This window comes from Aegilops tauschii, chromosome 6 (assembly GCF_002575655.3).
Source record: "Aegilops tauschii subsp. strangulata cultivar AL8/78 chromosome 6, Aet v6.0, whole genome shotgun sequence".
Taxonomy (NCBI): Eukaryota; Viridiplantae; Streptophyta; class Magnoliopsida; order Poales; family Poaceae; genus Aegilops; species Aegilops tauschii.
The window spans coordinates 244,836,394-244,857,179 of NC_053040.3; the positions used below are offsets into that span (position 1 = coordinate 244,836,394).

A 20,786-nucleotide genomic window follows, 5' to 3' on the forward strand; every position below is an offset into this window, starting at 1 on the left:
TCTTTTATGGACAAAATTTGAAGCTAGATGTACACTGCTAGTGATTTACATCTTAGCAGGCGATAAGATTGAACTGGAAAAATAATTTACATCTTTTGATGAATATTAGTGTTACAGTCAATAGCCATCATAACTCATAAGCACAAGGTTGCACAGGAGTATTGAAGTTGAAGGTTCTTGATTCAGCAATGCAAAGTATTTAGGGCAATAGACTTCACAGGCAACAAAGTGCTTATTACGAAGGTTCACTTTGACAAACTCCATTGAAGGTATCAATATTGAGCTGGCACATAATCAATACCCTGATTTCAACCACGCCCAGTAAAGCAAGAAATTTTTGTCCGCCTTGAGATTTCATAACTAACTACTACTACAATGTTGCTCGCCATAAGTTCACCGCATCCCCAAAAAGATCTATAAGATATAAGACAGAGCTAATTCACATTTCGTTTGAACCATCGAGGAATGAGGATAATCTTCTTACACTGTATTTCAAACTGAATCACCCAGATGCACATTCGATCGAACAGGTCGTCGGGTTCTCTCGTGGCAAAAGATGTCTGACATACAAGACCGCTGGCCTACCTTTGTGCCGGCTCAACGCCGAAGACACCGTCCCTCCGTATCACGAACTCACACGTCCGCACCGGCAGGTGCGGCGCGAAGGCCACCTTCATGTGCCTCCTCGCACTCCCACCGTTGCTATCCACCTCCCGCGTCAGGAACAGCCGAGTGTTGACGCAGTTGGCCCACGCAAGCCCCAGCGCAGGGCTCACCTGCCGCCCCGACGACCAGGCCACGGTGTTTCCCGTGGTCCCCTCCACTACGTCGACGACCTGGTTGGTAACAACAACCACACATTGGTGCCTGTGAGCCAGTTCCTTGAGTTTTGCGGATATCTTGAAGAAGAGCCCAGACCGGCGTTTGAGGTCGGCGGGTGAGGCGTCGAAGTCGGCGCGGAAGAGGGAAGCGATGGAGTCAAGGAGGATGACGCGGATAGGCAGGGGGTGGGGGGAGCGACTCGGGTGGGAGAGGTGGTACTGGGCGCGGGATAGGAGGGAGAGGAGGTCGGAGGGGGAGTGTACAGCGGCCACAAGGACGTGATCCAGGAGGTCTGGCCGCGATTTGGGGGCAAGGAGGCGGAGGCGGCGGAGGGGAAAGGGGACGTCGGAGCATAGGAAGAGGGAGGAGGAAGGGTGAGGGGAGAGGGGCGCGAGGAGGGCGAGCTGGAGGCAAAGCTGGGTCTTCCCGGCGGCGGATTCGCCAGCAATCTCTGTGACCGACGCGGCGGGGAGGCCACCGGAGAGGAGGCGGTCCAAGAGGGGGCAGCCAAGGGAGAGTTTGGCAGCACGGGGGGGAGCTAGGAGAAGAAGAAGGTTCTCCGGACGAGGTTCTTGTTCGCTGTAGGCGGAGGTCTTGGGCGCCGGAGGCCGCATCGCCGGCAATCTCGCTGCCAAGAGATTTGGGGATTTAGCAATTTGGGGTTCGAATTGGCGCTCCTATTTCCCGCCTTAAGCAGCGAAATGCAGCTAAAACGCGCGATGGGCCAGACCAAATAGCCATCGCTCGCCTTCAAACGCGACTCGAGACCTCCTCCCCCAGCGGACTCCCTAATATTTTTTTAACCGGGCATAACCCCTTTCCATTACTTTCATAATCAAAATATAACGGTCTGACAAACAGAAACGAAATTAGAAAGAGAAAAACGAGTTCAACGCATCACTGGGAAACCCAGAGCAAGCACTCGTCATCGAGCAGCTTTCCATGGGGTGAAAACCCAATGACACCCTAGGAACTGACACCAACTACTTAAGGACTCTAGGAAACGGACCATACCAAAGTATTGCAACAGCAGCCACAGGCCAAAACACATGCTCACGCTGGAGCAGCAGACCAACACAGTTTTGCGGAGACGCAAAAAATCGATATCCCACACAGGGGGTAGATATGTAGCACTAAAGGGAGGATAGACTTGCTTCATCGCCCAGGGTCAGCCTGTGTTCAACACTTCATCGCGTTCCCCGGCGCCGCGTAGATCCGCATCATATTCGAGGCGTTGGTCCTCAGCATGTTGGCTCCACGCTCCATCGCCTCACGATCAGCTCCCACCATTAGACCTGCCTAGTAATTTAGATATCCACAAGCAGAGCAAACCACGTCAAAAGGGATCTCATTTTTTTAAACTCAAAGGTTACCCGGTTACGGCAATTTCACATAGCCCAGCACATCGGTGCTAAACCAAAAGTGTAGAATCTCTTCCCATCAGGAAGAAACACATAGCACCACGAAAAAAATTGCCAAATATTATTCGGACATAGAACCGTGCCCAGGACACAACCCACAGTCCTCCATATAACTCTAGCTACTGGACATGTAAAGAAGAGATGCTGGGAGGTTTCCTTTTTGTCACAAAAAAAGCAAGTAGGGTTACCCAACCATTTCCTCCTACTCATAACATCTCTAGTCAAGACTGCATCCTGAAAAAGCTGTCAAAGGAAGATTTGTATTTTCAGGGGTATCTTGGATCTCCAAATCCATTTATAGTTACACACCATCACATTTCTCTCCAGATATTCATATATCGATTTGGTCGTAAATTTATTTTTCTTCCCCAAGGTCCAAGCCACCATGTCAGACTCATCAGACTGTGTCCAAGAGTTCACAATGGCCTCGAGTTCCCTCAACTGTTCCAACAAAGGCGGATGGAGTCATCTCCTAAAGAAGTTTTCATCAACTCATGCTTAAAATCGGCTACCGTGATCTGTCGTTACAAATGTTGTATAGCATAGGGAATCGCTCTCGCAGAGGAGAGTCATCATTCACAGGATCAACCCACAATCTAAGAATATCGCCAGGCTTAAGTATCACTTTTCTGCCAGCAAAAAAACGTTCTTTAACTTTCATAATGGCCTTCCAGATTGGAGAGTCACCAACCTTACTTTTCACCGAGGCAACCGTATCTCTCTTGAAATATTTGGCCCGGATCACCTCCTGCCAGAGGTCCTGTTGATTTTCCAGTTCCCACCACCATTTGGTGAGAAGGCTAATGTTCTGTTTATGAAGATCTTTCACCCCAAGCCCCCTTTATTTTTGGGATCTATAGATTCTGGACCATTTTACCAAATGATATCGCTTGCGGCCCTCATGTTCTTGCCAGAAAAAACGTTTACGATGTTTATCTAACTTCTCAATCACCTTAGGGAGCAGAAACATAGACATATAATAGTAAACAATGCTAGTGAGCGAGGAATTAAGTAGGATAAGTCTCCCACCCGAGGATGCCACATTCCCAATCCAGGCTTCGCAACATTTAAGGAATCTTTCATCAACAAAGTCCCAATGACACTAAGGTTTGAGAAACTGACTAGCACTCCCAAGTATTTCATTGGAAAGTGCCCAATATTACAATTAAATAACTCAGCATAAAAGGCCAGGGTATCCTCATCCCCCCCAACACAGAATATTTCGCTTTTTAGGAAATTGGTTTTTAGACCTGACATAAGCTCGAACATGTATAGGAGAAGTTTTAGGTTTATAGCAGCTTCCTTATCATGTTCAAAGCATATAACAGTGTCATTTGCATACTGTAGGATAGCTACTCCACCGTCAATCAAGTCAGGTGCGAGCCCAGTGAGGATTTTTTTCATTTTGAGCATTAAGGACCATCTTCGAGATGGTTTCAACAGCCAAATTGAACAGAAAAGGTGAATAGGGGTCGCCTTGGCGCACCCCTTTGTGGCTTTGATAATACGGGCCCACTTCATTGTTAAGCCTAATGCTCACCGTGCCATTGTGTAAGATTTTCTCAACCCACCCACACCAGGTTGGGCCAAAGCCATGGTTATAGTGACATTCGAGAAGGAAATCTCAATTAATCTTGTCAAAGGCTTTTTCAAAGTCCAGTTTCAGGACCACCCCACATTTTTCTTGTGTTGTGTGTGGTGCAACGCCTCATGCAGAGTAAGGATCCCATCCACTATATTTCTATGCTTAATGAATGCATTTTGATGCTTGCTAATGAGCTAGTTAGCATATATAGCTACCCTGTTATCTAGCACCTTGGTAATCAGCTTATAAGGGTAACGAAGTAGACAAATGGGACGATATTGCTGGATTTTTTAGCCCCATTCGTTTTGGGATCAGGGTGATCACCCATGATTCAGGCGTTCAATATCCAGTGTGTTATCATGGAACGCTTTGAATAGGCACATTATGTCATTTTTAACAAATTCCCAGCAATGTTTATAAAATTCTGCCGGTATATTATCTGGACCTGGGCCCTGTTGCTGTCCATACTAAACAAGGCCTTTTTAACCTCTTCCTCCGTAAACTCACTAGTAAGGAGGAAATTGTCTTCATTCGTAAGTTTTTCTCCCTCAGCCCAGGTTTCTGGGGACAGGTGAAAAAGATATCCCTGGTCAGGCCGAACAGTTCTTTATAAAAGGTAGTGGCATGGGCTAGGAGATTTTTCATGCCCTCAATAACCACATCCCCATCTGTAAGAGAGTGGGTAGTGATTTTTCTTTTCCTCCCATTGGCAATGTGATGATAAAAAGCATTATTTTGATCCCCTTTGAGCAACAAGCACTCGTTCGAGTGTTGTAGCAAAAAGAGCTCTTCATCAGCAAGGATGTCATTAAGTTCTACACACAGGGCAGTTCTCCTTTCATATAGCTCAGGATCAAGGGGTCCAGATTCTTCTTCTTTCTAGATCTCTTCCAACTCCTCTTTAATCCTTTTCTTCCTTTCTCTAGCATGGCCAAAGGAGTGGGATCCCCAGCCTTTAAAGTATTTTTTGACGTGCTTCAATTTAATATTGAGGACATCTATTGTATCATTCAAATTAACTAGTTGTTCCCATATGCTCTTAGCTTTAAGGTAAAAATCCACATTTTTCAACTAGCTAAGTTCTTTCAACTAGCTAGGTTTGAATCTAAATTCACGATGATGAAGGGGGATGGTTTTCACAGGATTCGAGGACAAAAGCAAAGGAGTATGGTTTGAGATGTCTCTCACAAGTTTGCAGACAGTGACTAGAGGGAAAGATCTTCCCAATCAAAGCTCATAAGAACTCTGTCCAGCTTCTCTAGGGTGGGGTATTTTTGGTTGTTGGTACAAGTATATTTCCCCCCCTTGTCGGTGTCGAAACCGGCAGACCTTGGGGTTGGGGTCCCGAACTGTGGGTTTGAGATCGACGGGAAACAAGGGACGATGAACACGATGTTTACCCAGGTTCGGGCCCTCTCAAAGAGGTTATACCCTACATCCTGCTTGATTATATTGGACGTATAGTATGGTTTACAGAGTAGATCTACCTCGAGATCAGCATGAGCTAAACCCTAAGGTGATGAGGTGACGAATATAGCTCTAGTCCTAAAGACTACAACGCCCGGTTTATATAGACACCGGTAGGGTTAGGGTTACCGAAGATAGATTATAATAAGGAATAAAGAGATTATGCCTGTCCTTGACTTGGAGGGCACACCACGGCTTCATAGATCTCCTGTTGCTATACGGCTTCACCAGTCTGGCCCATACTCAATGGGTCGACGCCCCGAGGACCCCTTAGTCCATGACTCCCTCAGTAGTCCCCGAACTTGCCTCCAACGCCAAAGCTTTTGTCTAGCATCTGCTCTCCTAACAGTATTTGGCTTGCGAGGTGAGTTCTCTGATTTGCTTCATTCATGTTCGGAGCCAAGGGGTGTCCGGAATCTAAAACAACAGTTTTCCTTAGCAATGAATGCAAAAAATAAAAAACCGCTCAACTGTAAACAGTGCCTTCGCCTGACAACTTTTTCTCTTTCGAAGAGTCGCGTTCGGCCATAACGCTGAGTAGTTACTATTTCTCGAAGCGCGACTCGAGGCTGACGCCACGTTTGGCACGTCTCCTCGAGGTGGAGATCGTGTCCTGCCTTACGGGGGACATGATCAATGATTTTGATTCCCCTCCCCGCACATAACGTTGCGAGCATATCGGGAAGTGGAGAAGCCAACGGCGTGGAAAAAGGAACCCCTGGCTTGTTAACAACCTATAAAGGGGGAGCTACTATAGTCAGCATCCCACGCCTTCTTCTACCTTCCGCTCACGCAGATCCTCAGAGCTCCAGCGCCCCTTTTCTCTATCTCCAGAGAAAATCCCACTCCGTCTCCAGCCATAGCCGGATCCGGTGCCAACGGGAAGTGGGAGGCCTCCACCGTCACCAACGGCGATATCGTGAAGCTGAAGCAGGCCGGCTATTTGTCGGCCGACATTGCCCATCGTGCCCTCGAAGAGGCCAGATCATCCCTACACCCGAGCCGGGCGAAAGGGTCGTATTCCTCCCTCATTTCCTCAGGGGGCTTGGATTTCCCCTGCACCCTTTTGTGAGGGGGTTGATGTTCTTCTACGGGCTAGATTTTCATGACCTAGCCCCCAAATCCCTTCTCCACATCTCGTCCTTTATTATCTTCTGCGAGGCCTTCCTCCGAGTCCAGCCACACTTCAGCCTGTGGCTGAAGGTGTTCAACGCAAGCCCAAGGTAGTCGGCAGCAAAGAGGCGGACGGTGGTGGGGCCATGATAAGCAACCTGACGGGGGTCCAGTGGCCAAAGGGCCACTTTGTCGGCACCATCAGAATGTGGCAAAAGGAATGGTTCTATATCACTGAGCCACGGGGAGCCAGCTGGGCGGCGGCTCCCGTATTCAAATCCAGACCCCTACCAGGCTGGCCTCATGGATCAACAAGAGCCCGGATTGGGGGTCCGCTGACGATTTGAAGGCGCTGCAGAAGCGCGTCGTCAGCGTAATAGAGATCAGCGCGAAGCTAGTCGACGTGATTCAGATCATGCACCATCGTCGACTCCTCCCCTGCCAGGAGAGGGCCAAGCCAATGTGGGAGTACAACCCCGAAGACCAGGCCACTGTGAAGCACCTCTTCAGCACGACCCACAAGAAAGTGTGGGGCCAGCTATTCAAGCCGCAGAAGGACTGGTCGGTCCAAGGGGAGGAGATCGGCCTCGACGCTGCGAACCCTCCGAAGAAGGTGAGCGGTACTTGTCTTAATATAAGTTCGAACATTTGCATCATATGATTTAATCCGAACCTTTTATTGTGGATTTTTGCAGGGCTGGCTCGCCAAGGCCGAGAAGATCAGAGGCCCGGCGCCGCTGCCAGAGGGGCCCCGATTCGAACAGCTAGAGAAGTTGTTGGTCGTGGTGCCTTACAGGGCGCCCTACAAGAAGGGCAAGAAGACGGTGGTACCGGAGGCCCGGGAGGGCCTCCATCGCAGGGCCAGGCCGGGCAACCGGTCCGGAGACGTTGCGGCCTCATCCATACAAGATGGGGACGAGGATGAGGACAAGGAGGAAAGCACCTCCTCGCACTCTAAGAAGAGGGCGGCGTCTAGTGACGTCGAGGAGGTTCAACCTTCTCCGGCCCCGAAGAGGCGGTGCCGGCCCAAGTTGGTCCTGTGTATGACAGCTCGGACGATGAGTCCGAAGGGTCCAAGGAGCTCCCGGAGAAGGGGCCCAGGGTCAAGCCCCATGCTACCAGGTATATATCGCGGCCTTTTCAATTGCCTTATTCTATAGTAGTCCCTGGTAGAACGTAGATTGATTATTTTTCCATGGTGGTGCAGTCCTCTATATGGCCACCCCGCCGAAGAAACCTCGGAGGGGACATCTACGGACAGTGGCTCACGTTCCGCACCTCCTCCAATCCCCGAAGAGGTTGGGAGGTGCTGTCGTGAAAGACCCCTCCTCCTCCGAACTCAGGGGAGGAGGTCGATGCCACCATGGTCGAGGCCAACGCCTTGGTCGTTGAAGACCAGGGGATGCATCCCTCCTGGCTGACGCAGGGAGGGGATTCGAATCATCCGAACCCCTACAGCATCCAGCTCCCGAGCCCCCATGGCCCTCGAGGGAGCCAATTCCTCCTTTTAGTGAGGAAGGTGCTGAGGTTCCGATGCCCGCGCTGAACACCTCTACTCGGGCGGCGACGGGCTGGTCAGACGCGCTGTCGGAGTTGATGAGCAACTCTGCCGTCATCGAGGAACACCGCACTCTTATGGGTGCGGTCATACAGGGTATTCGGTCCATTCATTCCAGACTGAACGACACTGTCCAAGGCCTGATAACAGGCTTTGAGGTAAGTCAAGTAATGCTCCTATCTTACAAAGCGGTTATATTTTTTTGTGTGGGTAGGCCGTGTACATAGCAGCCACCGAGACTCTGTAAGGCTTCGGAGAAGCCTGTAGAGGATCAAATTGAGTAGGCCGATTAATAATGTCAGCATTTCTTTTGCTGACGCAGGCATCTTCCGGGGCCGCGGCTGCCAATTCCATGGCACTAAAGGAGATGGATCGTAAGCTCAAGCGTTTCGATGAAGAGCTTGAACTTGTCAACAAACGGCTTGAAGAGGCGCAAGGTAAGCCCATTGATTAGATGTGTATTTGCTTGATGCCGGATATTGACGATCCGGACTGTATGCTAATATTTTATCATGATGATCTTGTAGTTGCCGCCACCGAGGTCGAGAGCTTGAGAGAGGCCCTGAAGAAAGCCGAGGCAAAGGCGGTCACAAAGAAAATGACCGCTGACATGGTGGTGGTCGAGCTCGAGACGGCCAAGCTCGCTGCGAGCAGCACGAGGCTCGAGTAGCCGAGGTGCAAGTGGAGCTCCAGGATGCCGCCAAGAAGCTGGAGGTCCTTGAGAAGGAGCGGGAGAAACGACCCTCCCAGGTGTCCGTGGTGGAGACGGAGCTCCAGGAGGCAAGGACCGAAGCACTAGGTGTCCGAGAAAAGCTCCGCCAGGTCAGGCAAATTGCAAATGGTAAGAAATACTTATCGCAGAGTGTGTTCAGAGGCAACAGATTCGCTTTGCTGACGCGGTTCTGGCGCTCCGCAGGCGTCTTCGCTGAACTTCCGAGGAATGTGGCGGCCGCCGTGGAGCATTATGCTACTCAGGAGGAGGACTTCGAGCAGCGGCTGTTCTGGTCGTAGTTTCCGGCCTCCGAGCATCCTCCCCTCCTCAGCAACCAGATGAAGCAGCTGATGGAGCTGCATCGGATGTCCGAACTGGCGCGCAAGGATTTGTGTGTCAATCTGTGGCCGGCCGAGCCGATTCCTGGGAGCTAATTCGGCCTTGTGCAGAGGCTGCGGGAGGCGCCGCTCCGCATTGATGCCATGAAGCGGTCGACATGCCTCGAGGGATCTAGGCCGGCATTTGCGGAGACCATGGTGCATTGGCCGAAGATCAATCCGATGGACATGGCCACTGGTCCTCCACCCAAAGGAAAGGAGCATCACCGCCCTGAGCGGTATTTTGCGCAGGTGATGAACGGCGCGCGGGCGATAGAGGGCCAGTGTTCAAAAGATGTAATGCTTGAATAGCCGTGTTAAATTTGTACCAATTGGACCATTATGATTTATGATGCATCCACCTGACTTACTTCATGTTGTCATGATTTAATTTTGACTCCTGTGCGGCCGTATGTTTATTCTGAAAGCTCGAGTCGTCGACTTCTGCCCCCAAGTGAATATCACGAAGGTGTTTTGTCGCTGCACTGTTACCCTTAGCCAACGTCTTGGTACCCGGAGGCGGTAGTGCGTGAGCCAAACTAGGCAATCTGACTATTCAATTTTATTGCTTTCACTTAGCCTTAGGAGCTTGATTGCGGGGTCTACTGACTAGCCCCCGGTGACGTACTTGGGGGCCAATACATGTCCATTCCGATCACATGGTCTGTGTTAAGATGAACCCTTCATGTGACATAGTGAAATCACCAACAACTTTTTAGAGTCAAACCATGTCATCGGATCGCTGACCAGTTCGCGCTTACTATGACAGTCAATTTTTGTCTTTCTCCTCCTGAGGTACTTAAACAGGCTAGCCAGAAGTACAATCGTAGGGGTTCTCCCTTTGCCCTCTTAGCCGAATGAGCGGAACATAAGGGGAAAGCATAGGAGCAGGGCAACCCAACTATTGACCCAAGATATAGTTCGGGACTGATGCATATAGTGCAATATCCGAGACGCCGAACACTCTGCGGGAAGCGGTGTCGGACTTGGTACAAGGAGCTGATGAGTAATCAAGCTCTTAGAGGGTGAAGTATATCGCCCTGCTGGGCTGTTCGAAGAGCGAGAGGGGGGTCGGGAAGGAAGGAGACAATCGCAATATGCGGATATCCGAATACCATAAAGGGTGTTTATTATACTTCATAGGCTCAAGACGTCTAACCGTATAATTCAAACTGCCAAGACATCTATTGAAAAAGAAAGAAATTTTTTACAGAGTAAAGGTTTACGCGGGGCCTTGATGCGTGAGTCGAAGCCTCGATTGTGCCCTGCTGCATGTATGCGCCTTTGCTTTTGAGAAGTGGGGGTTAGGACCTTCGATGAAACCTTGAGGGGCGAGGATCCTGCCAATGAAGCTTTATGCTTGGGGGGTTTGGAATTAGCCCCCGGGTCGTCCGAAGACAAGGTAATGCCGAAGTTCGGGTTAGCTGAACACATGCTTCAGATTTATTGATATATGCCTCACGACTGCCCATGGTATTTTGAGTGCGAAATTGTGCTGACGAGGCACGTGGAGTGCAAAGAATGTGGGCGTGCCGTGGGGTGCGCATCCCTATTTGCGGCGAATGCATGAGGGTTCCCATGACGGGGAGCGGGTTCGGGCCCGTTTACTATTCTCGCCGGCCTTTACGGCGGGCCGGTAGCAGGACCTGTATGGGACGGTTTGGTCTTCGGCCGCTAGGGTCGCAGTGTGCTCTTCGGTCCGAAGTGAGCATTCTGTATTGCCGTTGATAGTTATGACGCCCGAAGGACCGGGCATCTTCAACTTGAGGTATGCGTAATGCGGGACGACATTGAATTTAGCGAATGTCATTCGGCCGAGGAAGGCATAATAGCCGGTGCGAAAAGGTGCAATGTCGAAGATCAAGTCATCGCTTTAGTGTCCGGAGAGCCGAACACTACCTTTAGCATCACAGTGCTTGTTCAGCGGGCCTCCACTCCCGGAATGACCCCCTTAAAGGTGCTGTTACTGGGTTTGATCCTTGATGGGTTGATCCCCATCTTCCTCACCGTGTCTTCCTATATTAGATTGAGGCTACTGGCTCCGTCCATTAGGAATTTGGTGAGGTGGAATCCATCAATGATGGGGTCGAGTACTAAGGCTACGGATCCTCCGTGGCGTATGTTGGTCGGGTGATCCCTGCGATCGAAAGTGATCGGGTAGGCTGACCATGGGTTGAACTTCGGCGCTATGGGCTCGACGGAATATACGTTTCGCAGTGCTCGCTTCCTCTCCTTATTTGGTATGTGGGTTGCGTAGATCATGTTTACCATCTTGACCTCGAAAGGGAAGGATTTCTGGCCTCCACTATTTGGTCTACGGGCTCATCATCGTCCTTGCTTCGTGGGCTTTTGCCCGAGTCTTCGGCTGTGAGCTTGCCGGCCTGCTTTATTACCCAACACTTATGGTTGGAGTGGTTAGCGGGCTTTTCTGGCATGCCGTGGATCTGGCAGGTCCTATCCAGAATTATGTCTAGTCTGGATGGGCCATCGCCGTTGCCTTTAGGGGCCTTCTTTCGGTGTCCGGACTTCGGGTTTCTGAACCCAGCATTTTCTGAACCCGGTAGAAGGACTTCGTTTATTATTGCTACGTCACGGTTTCCATTAGCGTCCCGAACCTCGGAGGTACCGGGTGTGTCAGGATTGGTGTTTATACGACCGAGCCAACTGTCTTCGCCCGCACAAAAGTGGGTCATGAGAGAAGTAAGGGCTGCCATAGTTCTTGGTTTGTCCTGGCCGAGCTGTCTTACGAGCCATTCGTCCTTCACGCTATGCTTGAAAGCGGCCAAGGCTTCGGCATTCGGACAGTCGACGATCTGGTTCTTCTTGGTCAGGAATCGGTTCCAAAACTGCCGGGCAGATTCTCCGGGCTGTTGTGTGATGCGGTTTAGGTCGTCCGCGTCCGGAGGCCGGACATAGGTGCCCTGAATGTTTGCTCGAAAAGCGCCCTAAAGCTCTTCCCAACAACCTATAGTGTCTTTGGGAAGGCTGTTCAACCAGTGTCGAGTTGGTACTTTAAGCTTTACTGGTAGATGTTTGATGGCGTGGAGATCATCTCCTCGCGCCATGTGAATGTGGAGGAGGAAATCTTCTATCCATACAGCCGGCTCGGTGGTTCTATCGTATGGTTCGATGTTCACAGGCTTGAAGCCTTCTGGGAATTGGTGTTGCATTATCCTCTATGTGAAGCATAGGGGGTGTGCAGCGCCCCGAACTCGGGCTACATCGCGTCGGAGGTCTTCGGACATCCGAGTCCGCAGTTGGTCCCGGACTCTATTGTTTTCATTCGACCAACCGTAATATCCTTCCCCTTGAGTGCGGGATCTTCTCTGGGTCTGTAGATGGACCTGGTACGGCCTCCTCGAGCATCTAGGTCATGGCGGAGGTTGTACTCGTAGGTGGGCTGCACTTTGTCGTAACGGCGAGGTGGGGCAACGGGGTGCTCGACCTTGTCAGCTTCTCTATCCCGCCCTCTAGGGGGGCGGTCGGGCTGTTCGACGCGTGTGTATGTCGGACGTGTGGGCTCTACGGGCTCGTCGTCAAATTCTGGCGGCAATCTTTGCTTGGGATAACTTTTAATTGGTTGTTCGCGTCCGTACCCTTCTTAGGCCGGTAGGACTTTTGTCCATCGATCGTTGAGGGTGTCTTGTTTGGCCTTGATTCTGCGTCTTTGTTTCTTCAGACTGCGGGCGGTGGCTAGAAGCTGCTGTTTAAACTGCTCCTGGTCTAGCGGATCTGGGTTGAACAGGTCCTCCTGCTCCGCGAGGTCATCCTGATGATGTTCGTTAGCTGTGGCTCCGGCGAGGTCATCCGTATTATTCGTGTTGTCGTTCTTCGCGGAGTCCATGTTGCTCGCATGGCTTCGACATGGCATTGGTCGATGGTGTTGTTTTAGACGCTTGGGCGGCTCATCTTCAGGCTTGTCTTGGTCCTGATTGGGAGTGCCATCGCCATCCTTGGGGGTGTCCACCATGTAGATATCACAGGTGGACGTGGCCGACCAGCGGCCGGTGACGAGGGGGGGAGGGGACATCGGTATTAGCCGTGGCTCCGCTATCCTCGTCCATGTATTTGGCGTTTTCCGAATTATAATCTAGCATGTCGGTTAAATCATCGACAGTGGCTACCAAGTGGGTGGTGGGTGGGACGTAAAATTCCCCGTGTGAATCTCACGATGGTTCAAGGAGTGAACAATAGAGTTGAATTTATCCACATACCGAGAACGATCCAGGTTGTCGGCGTTCTGGGAATGGGGGTCCCCAGACTTGCCTGCGTGCGGCCCACGGCGTGGCTAAGTCAGTAGGCCGTATGGCCCATCTTCATCAACAAGGCATCCAAGACCCTCGCGAGGGGCCAGGCCTCGCGAGGCGGACGACACAAGACCTCCTCAGGAGCGGCCCCTCTGGGCGGGCTCGCGAGGAGCGGAGATATCAAGGCGGGGCAAACCTCACGAGGCTCTCGTGACGTGAGCCATGACGATCGGCACCAGGCGGGCGCCAGCGCGCACAGCGTCCTTGTTTCCTCTTTGGTGCTAAGGAGGCAAGCGGAGGCGAGGAGTACCGAGGCATCAGGCAAAGGTTGCCATATCGGTGCAACGAGACCAAGACCAGAAGGACGGCAGGACAGGGTCATCGTGGAGCCCAAGACGGCGTCACCACCAGAGCCTTTTGCAGGCGAAGACCACTTTTGTCAGGATAGCTTGTACTAGCTGTCCCCCTTCAAATTTGGCCGCCGTTGTTGGCTCCCTTCCCGCTCAATATTTGGGGAGAGGACCAGGGCCTATATAAGTAGAACTAGCCACCATAGTAGGGGCATCTCATCTAAGCTTGATCTCATCTGAGCTTGATCTGATCTCAGCCTGATCTGATCTGATCGAGAGCCTACCTTAGCCACAAGAACACCTCAACCTCAGGAGGCTGATCTTCCCCTTGTACTGTTCATCATCAGCCCAAGAGGCAATCCACCACCACCACACTGGAGTAGGGTATTACACCACAACGGTGGCCCGAACCAGTATAAATCTCGTGTCTTTCTGTGTTGCGAGTTGGTCGAGTTCGTCCGCGAGATCCCAGTAAGCTAGGGCGTGGATCGGTAGGAGGGAAAGACTTCGCGCGCACCCCAGAGTTCGAACCTTAAGGGTTTGCCAGAACCCCTCATCCGACATTTGGCGCGCCAGGTAGGGGTGCGCCGTAGCTTCCCTTCTGTCGATCCGTCGCTTCGTCATCTCCATGGCGGATGCTCGCCGCGCTCAAGCTGAGTGCCGGGCTGCCCTCACCGCCCGCGTTGCTCAGACGGCACCCGTCGGCGGGCCACCTCGTCGTTCTCCGTCTCCCGCCGCCAACGCTGCCACCAGCCTGGCGGGGAACGTGCAACAGGCGTCCTCGCTGCATCCGTCGGTGCGGCAGGACGGCCGCACCGCCACTCCGTCGCTGACCCCGGCCGGTTCTTTGTCTCATGCACGCCGCGCTCCTCGCGGCGAACGAGCTCCTGCGCTACCGCCCAGTCGACGACCTCTACAAGGAGTGGCTCGACCGCGTCGCCGAGCTCGTCCGCGCCGCAGGGGGCTCCCTGGTGCCGTCCCTCTCTCTGCCTCACCCTCCACCAGCCACAGGCGACGTGGCTCATGGCGCGCCTCCACCACCTTTGCCCCAAGATTGTGCCTTGGCGCCAAGGCGCGCGGCCCCACTGCGTGATCCACCATGTCCGGTGCCCGCGCGTGAAGAGAGAAGCTGCCAAGAAATCGCTCGGCCGCGAGAAGCCGCACCTGCACTCCCCGCGCTGCCTCGCCAAGACCGCGCGTCGCCTGCGGTGGCGCAGCGCGGACCTCATCAAGACCAAGCTCCACCTCCGAGGCGGGCCCCGGCAACCACGGCCGGCTGTCGCGCCTTCACCCCCGAGCTGTGTAGCGTCGCCTGGCCAGGCAAGTTCAAGCCGGATCTGCGTCCCCGCTACGATGGCACCTCCGACCCCGCGGAGTTCCTACAGCTCTACGAGCTGAGCATTGAAGCAGCCAACGGCGACGAGAAAGTCATGGCGAACTGGTTCCCTATGGCTCTCAAGGATGGTGCCCGCTCCTGGCTCCTGAACCTGCAGCACGGCTCGATCTCCTCCTGGGATGAGATGCGCGACCGCTTCGTCGCCAACTTCCAGGGCACCCGCGACCGCCCGCCGGCCGCGGGTGACCTGCGCTGCATCAAGCAACAGCCAGGGGAGACCCTCCAGAAGTACATCCAGCGCTTCAACAACACTCGCCTCAAGATTCCCAAGGTCACGGACGAGGCCATCATCTCCGCGTTCTCAGACGGCGTCCGTGATGTCAAGATGAAGGAAGAGCTCGCTATCCACGAGGAGATGTGCACGTCTCAGGAACTGTTCAACCTGGCGACCAAGTGCGCAAGAGCTGAGGAGGGGCGCCTCTCCCTCCTCGAGCTGCCAGCCGCGGGCACAGAGGAGAAGAAAGCCAAGGCCAAGGACGTGAAGCGCAAGGAAGCGGCAGTGTTCGCAGTGGAGCCCGACACCAAGCGGGGCAGAGATCAGCCCGAGTCATCCAAGAACAGCCGACCGTTCTGCGCCTTCCACAATCTGAACACCCACAACACCAGTGACTGTCAAGAGCTCAGAGCCATTCGTGAAGGACGTTTCGGTCGACGCCCCGAGCGTAGCGACCGGGGCTATGACCGTGGAGGAGGACATGGAGGCGGACGCTGGGACGACCGTGGCCCGCGCCAGGAGTGGCGCGACAGGCCTCGTGAGGACCGCTGGCAGGACCATCCTCGCGAGGGCGCCTGGAGGGACCAGTCTCGTGAGGATCGCCCCCAGGGCAACGCCAGTCTTCCCCCGATGCCGCCACCAAGAAGGAACGATGATCACCATTAGGATGAGGGGGCTGGGGGCTTCCAGGAGCCGCGTGCAATCGCCTGCATCTTGGGCGGTGATAACCCACAAGTATAGGGGATCACAACAGTTTTCGAGGGTAGAGTATTCAACCCAAATTTATTGATTCGACACAAGGAGAGCCAAAGAATATTCTCAAGTATTAGCAGTTGAGTTGTCAATTCAACCACACCTGGATAACTTAGTATCTGCAGCAAAGTATTTAGTAGCAAAGTAATATGGAAGTAATGGTAACAGTAGCAAAAGTAATATTTTTGGGTTTTGTAGTGAATGTAACAGTAGCAACGGAAAAGTAAATAAGCGAAGAACAATATGTGAAAAGCTCGTAGGCATTGGATCGGTGATGGAGAATTATGCCAGATGAGGTTCATCATGTAACAGTCATAACATAGGGTGACACAGAACTAGCTCCAATTCATCAATGTAATGTAGGCATGTATTCCGAATATAGTCATACGTGCTTATGGAAAAGAACATGCATGACATCTTTTGTCCTACCCTCCCGTGGCAGCGGGGTCCTAACAGAAACTAAGGGATATTAAGGCCTCCTTTTAATAGAGTACCGGACCAAAGCATTAATACACAGTGAATACATGAACTCCTCAAACTAAGGTCATCACCGGGAGTGGTCCCGACTATTGTCACTTCGGGGTTGCCGGATCATAACACATAGTAGGTGACTATAGACTTGCAAGATAGGATCAAGAATTCACATATATTCATGAAAACATAATAGGTTCAGATCTGAAATCATGGCACTCGGGCCCTAGTGACAAGCATTAAGCATAGCAAAGTCATAGCAACATCAATCTCAGAACATAGTGGATACTAGGGATCAAACCCTAACAAAACTAACTCGATTACATGATAAATCTCATCCAACCCATCACCGTCCAGCAAGCCTATGATGGAATTACTCATGCACGGCGGTGAGCATCAGGAAATTGGTGATGGAGGATGGTTGATGATGACGACGGCGACGGATTCCCCTCTCCGGAGCCCCGAACGGACTCCAGATCAGCCCTCCCGAGAGTTTTAGGGCTTGGCGGCGGCTCCGTATCGTAAAACGCGATGAATCCTTCTCTCTGATTTTTTCTCCCTGAACACAAGTATATGGAGTTGGAGTTGAGGTCGGTGGAGCGTCAGGGGGCCCACGAGGCAGGGGGCGCGCCCCGCACCCTCGTGGACAGGGTGTGGGCCCCCTGACGTGGATTCTTCTTCCAATATTTTTAATATTTTCCAAAAATATGTTCCGTGGAGTTTCAGGTCATTCCGAGAACTTTTGTTTCTGCACATAAATAACACCATGGCAATTCTACTGAAAACAACGTCAGTCCGGGTTAGTTCCATTCAAATCATGCAAGTTAGAGTCCAAAACAAGGGCAAAAGTGTTTGGAAAAGTAGATACGATGGAGACGTATCAACTCCCCCAAGCTTAAACCTTTGCTTGTCCTCAAGCAATTCAGTTGATAAACTGAAAGTGATAAAGAAAAACTTTTACAAACTCTGTTTGCTTTTGTTGTTGTAAATATGTAAAGCCAGCATTCAAGTTTTCAGCAAAGATTATGACTAACCATATTCACAATAACTCTTAGGTCTCATGTTTACTCATATCAATGGCATAATCAACTAGCGAGCAATAATAATAAATCTCGGATGACAACACTTTCTCAAAACAATCATAATATGATATAACAGGATGGTATCTCGCTAGCCCTTTCTGAGACCGCAAAACATAAATGCAGAGCACCTTTAAAGATCAAGGACTGACTAGACATAGTAATTCATGGTAAAAGAGATCCAGTCATAGTCATACCCAATATAAATTAATAGTAATGAATGTAAATGACAGCAGTGCTCTCCAGCTGGTGCTTTTTAATAAGAGGGTGATGACTCAACATAAAAGTAAATACATAGGCCCTTCGCAGAGGGAATCAGGGATTTGTAGAGGTGCCAGAGCTCGATTTTAAAGCAGAGATAAATAATATTTTGAGCGGCATACTTTCATTGTCAACATAACAACCAAGAGATGGCGATATCTTCCATGCTACACACATTATAGGCGGTTCCCAAAAAGAATGGTAAAGTTTATACTCCCCCTCCACCAACAAGCATCAATCCATGGCTTGCTCGAAACAACGAGTGCCTCCAACTAACAACAGTCCCAGGGGGAGTTTTGTTTGCAATTATTTTGATTTAGTTTGCATAAAGCATGGGACTGGGCATCCCGGTGACCAGCCATTTTCTCGTGAGTGAGGAGCGGAGTCCACTCCTCTTGAGAATAACCCGCCTAGCATGGAAGATACGGACAACCCTAGTTGATACATGAGCTATTCGAGCATACAAAACAGAATTTCATTTGAAGGTTTAGATTTTGGCACATACAAATTTACTTGGAACGGCAGGTAGATACCGCATATAGGAAGGTATGGTGGACTCATATAGAATAACTTTGGGGTTTAAGGGATTGGATGCACAAGCAGTATTCCCGCTTAGTACAAGTGAAGGCTAGCAAAAGACTGGGAAGCGGCCAACTAGAGAGCGACAACAGTCATGAACATGCATTGAAATTAATAAACATTGAGTGCAAGCATGAGTAGGATATAATCCACCATGAACATAAATATCGTGAAGGCTATGTTGATTTGTTTCAACTACATGCGTGAACATGTGCCAAGTCGAGTCACTTAAATCATTCAAAGGAGGATACCACCCCATTATACCACATCACAACCATTTTAATAGCATGTTGACACGCAAGGTAAACCATTATAACTCATAGCTAATCAAGCATGGCACGAGCAACTATGATCTCTAATTGTCATTGCAAACATGTTTATTCATAATAGGCTGAATCAGGAACGATGAACTAATTATATTTACAAAAACAAGAGAGGTCGAGTTCATACCAGCTTTTCTCATCTCAGTCAGTCCATCATATATCGTCATAATTGCCTTTCACTTGCGCGACCGAACGATGTGAATAATAATAGTGCACGTGCATTGGACTAAACTGGAATCTGCGAGCATTCAATAAATAGGAGAAGACAAGGCAATATGGGCTCTTGGTTAAATCAACAATAATGCATATAAGATCCACTTCAACAATTTAATCATGGTCTTCTCCTATCGACCCCCAAAGAAAAGAAAAGAAATAAAACTATTTACACGGGAAAGCTCCCAACAAGCAAAAGAAGAACGGGAAATCTTTTTGTGTTTTCTTTTTAATTATTACTACTACAGCATGAAAAGTAAACTAGCTAAAGCTATTACCATTTTTTGGGTTTTTCTTAAGATTTAACAAACACACAAGAAGAAAGCAAGAAAAAGAAAATAAACTAGCATGGATATTACAGTGAAAGAGTATGAGCACCGACATCTAGCAATGAGTGTGTGAACATAAATGTAATGTCGGTGAGAAATACGTACTCCCCCAAGCTTAGGCTTTTGGCCTAAGTTGGTTTATTGCCACGGATGGCCTGGCGGATATCCATAGTTGTAGCCAGGGTCGTACTGAGATGCAGTGGCTATTGCCTCCTGAGCTGCAGCGTGGCGGTGAGCTGCCCTCGCCCTCCTCTCGTACTCATCTGCCTCATCTCTAGTAATAACATATCTTCCTTTTGCCTGATAATCAAAGAAGGCAGGAGCAGGGAGAGTAATATGGATAGCACGACGTCTGTCAAAGATTAAGCGATACTGGAGGGACTGCTCGTTCCTCTCAAGAAAATGATGATGAACCATAGCATTATAATCTAAATAAACATTGGGCAGCTCAACATCATACTCACGTATAGGTACCTCAAGAAAATTAGCTAGACGGGTTGCATAAATTCCTCCAAAGAAATCTCCATTAATTTTATTATTATGCAACCTACGTGCAACAATAGCTCCCAAATTATAAGATTTATCTCCTAACACAGAACTCCTAAGAATACTGAGATCAGGGACACACATGTGACATGCTTCATCCTTACCATCAATGCACCTACCTATGAAGAGAGCAAAATAATGTATAGCAGGAAAATGAATACTCCCTATGGTAGCTTGTGTTATGTCTCTAGATTCCCCCACAGTTATACTGGCAAGAAAATCTCTAAATTCAGATTTGCGAGGTTCAAGAGGACTACCCCATTGTGGAAGTTTGCAAGTAGTAGTAAAATCCTCTAAGTCCATGGTATAAGAATTTTCATAAAGATCAAACAGGACAGTTTGAGAATTACGTGAAGATGAATATTCAAACCTCCTCACAAAGGAACTAGTGAGAGGTGCTTTGAACAAGGAGATTGAAAATCGCACCAAAATGAGCTAGAACTCGTGCTTGAGCTGGATGGTGATTTTTTTGGGAGGAAGAAGAAGTGTGTGGGTGCAGGAATAAGTGGAGGGGAGCCACCATGGGCCCACGAGGCAGGGGGCGTGCCCTGTAGGGGTGGGCGCGCCCTGGACCCTCGTGGCCAGATGCTTGCTCCCCCTGTTGTGTTCTCAGTGCCAGATATTCTCAAATATTCCAGAAAAAATCATATTAAATTGGCAGGGCATTTGGAGAACTTTTATTTTCGGGGTATTTTTATATTGCACGGATAATTCAGAAAACAGACAGAAAAATACTATTTTTACTTTATTTCAACTAAATAACAGAAAGTAGAGAGAGGGTACAGAAGGTTGTGCTTTCTAGTTTCATCCATCTCATGCTCATCAAAAGGAATCCACTAACAAGGTTGATCAAGTCTTGTTAACAAACCCATTCCGAATAACATGGAACCGGAGAAATTTCGAATAACATTATGTTACCTCAACGGGGATATGCACATCCCCAATAATAAGAATATCATATTTCTTCTTG

At 50.1% G+C, this 20,786-nt stretch overlaps 1 protein-coding gene across 1 annotated transcript; it reads right to left on the reverse strand.

Moving 5' to 3' along the window:
* Positions 1 to 213: 213 nt before the first annotated feature.
* LOC109775668 (DNA repair protein XRCC3 homolog) lies at positions 214 to 1,704 on the reverse strand. Its single transcript, XM_020334382.4, has one exon. The coding sequence runs from the start codon at positions 1,434 to 1,436 to the stop codon at positions 582 to 584; it is 855 nt and encodes a 284-aa protein (XP_020189971.2). The 5' UTR covers positions 1,437 to 1,704; the 3' UTR covers positions 214 to 581.
* Between the last annotated feature and the right edge of the window lie 19,082 nt (positions 1,705 to 20,786).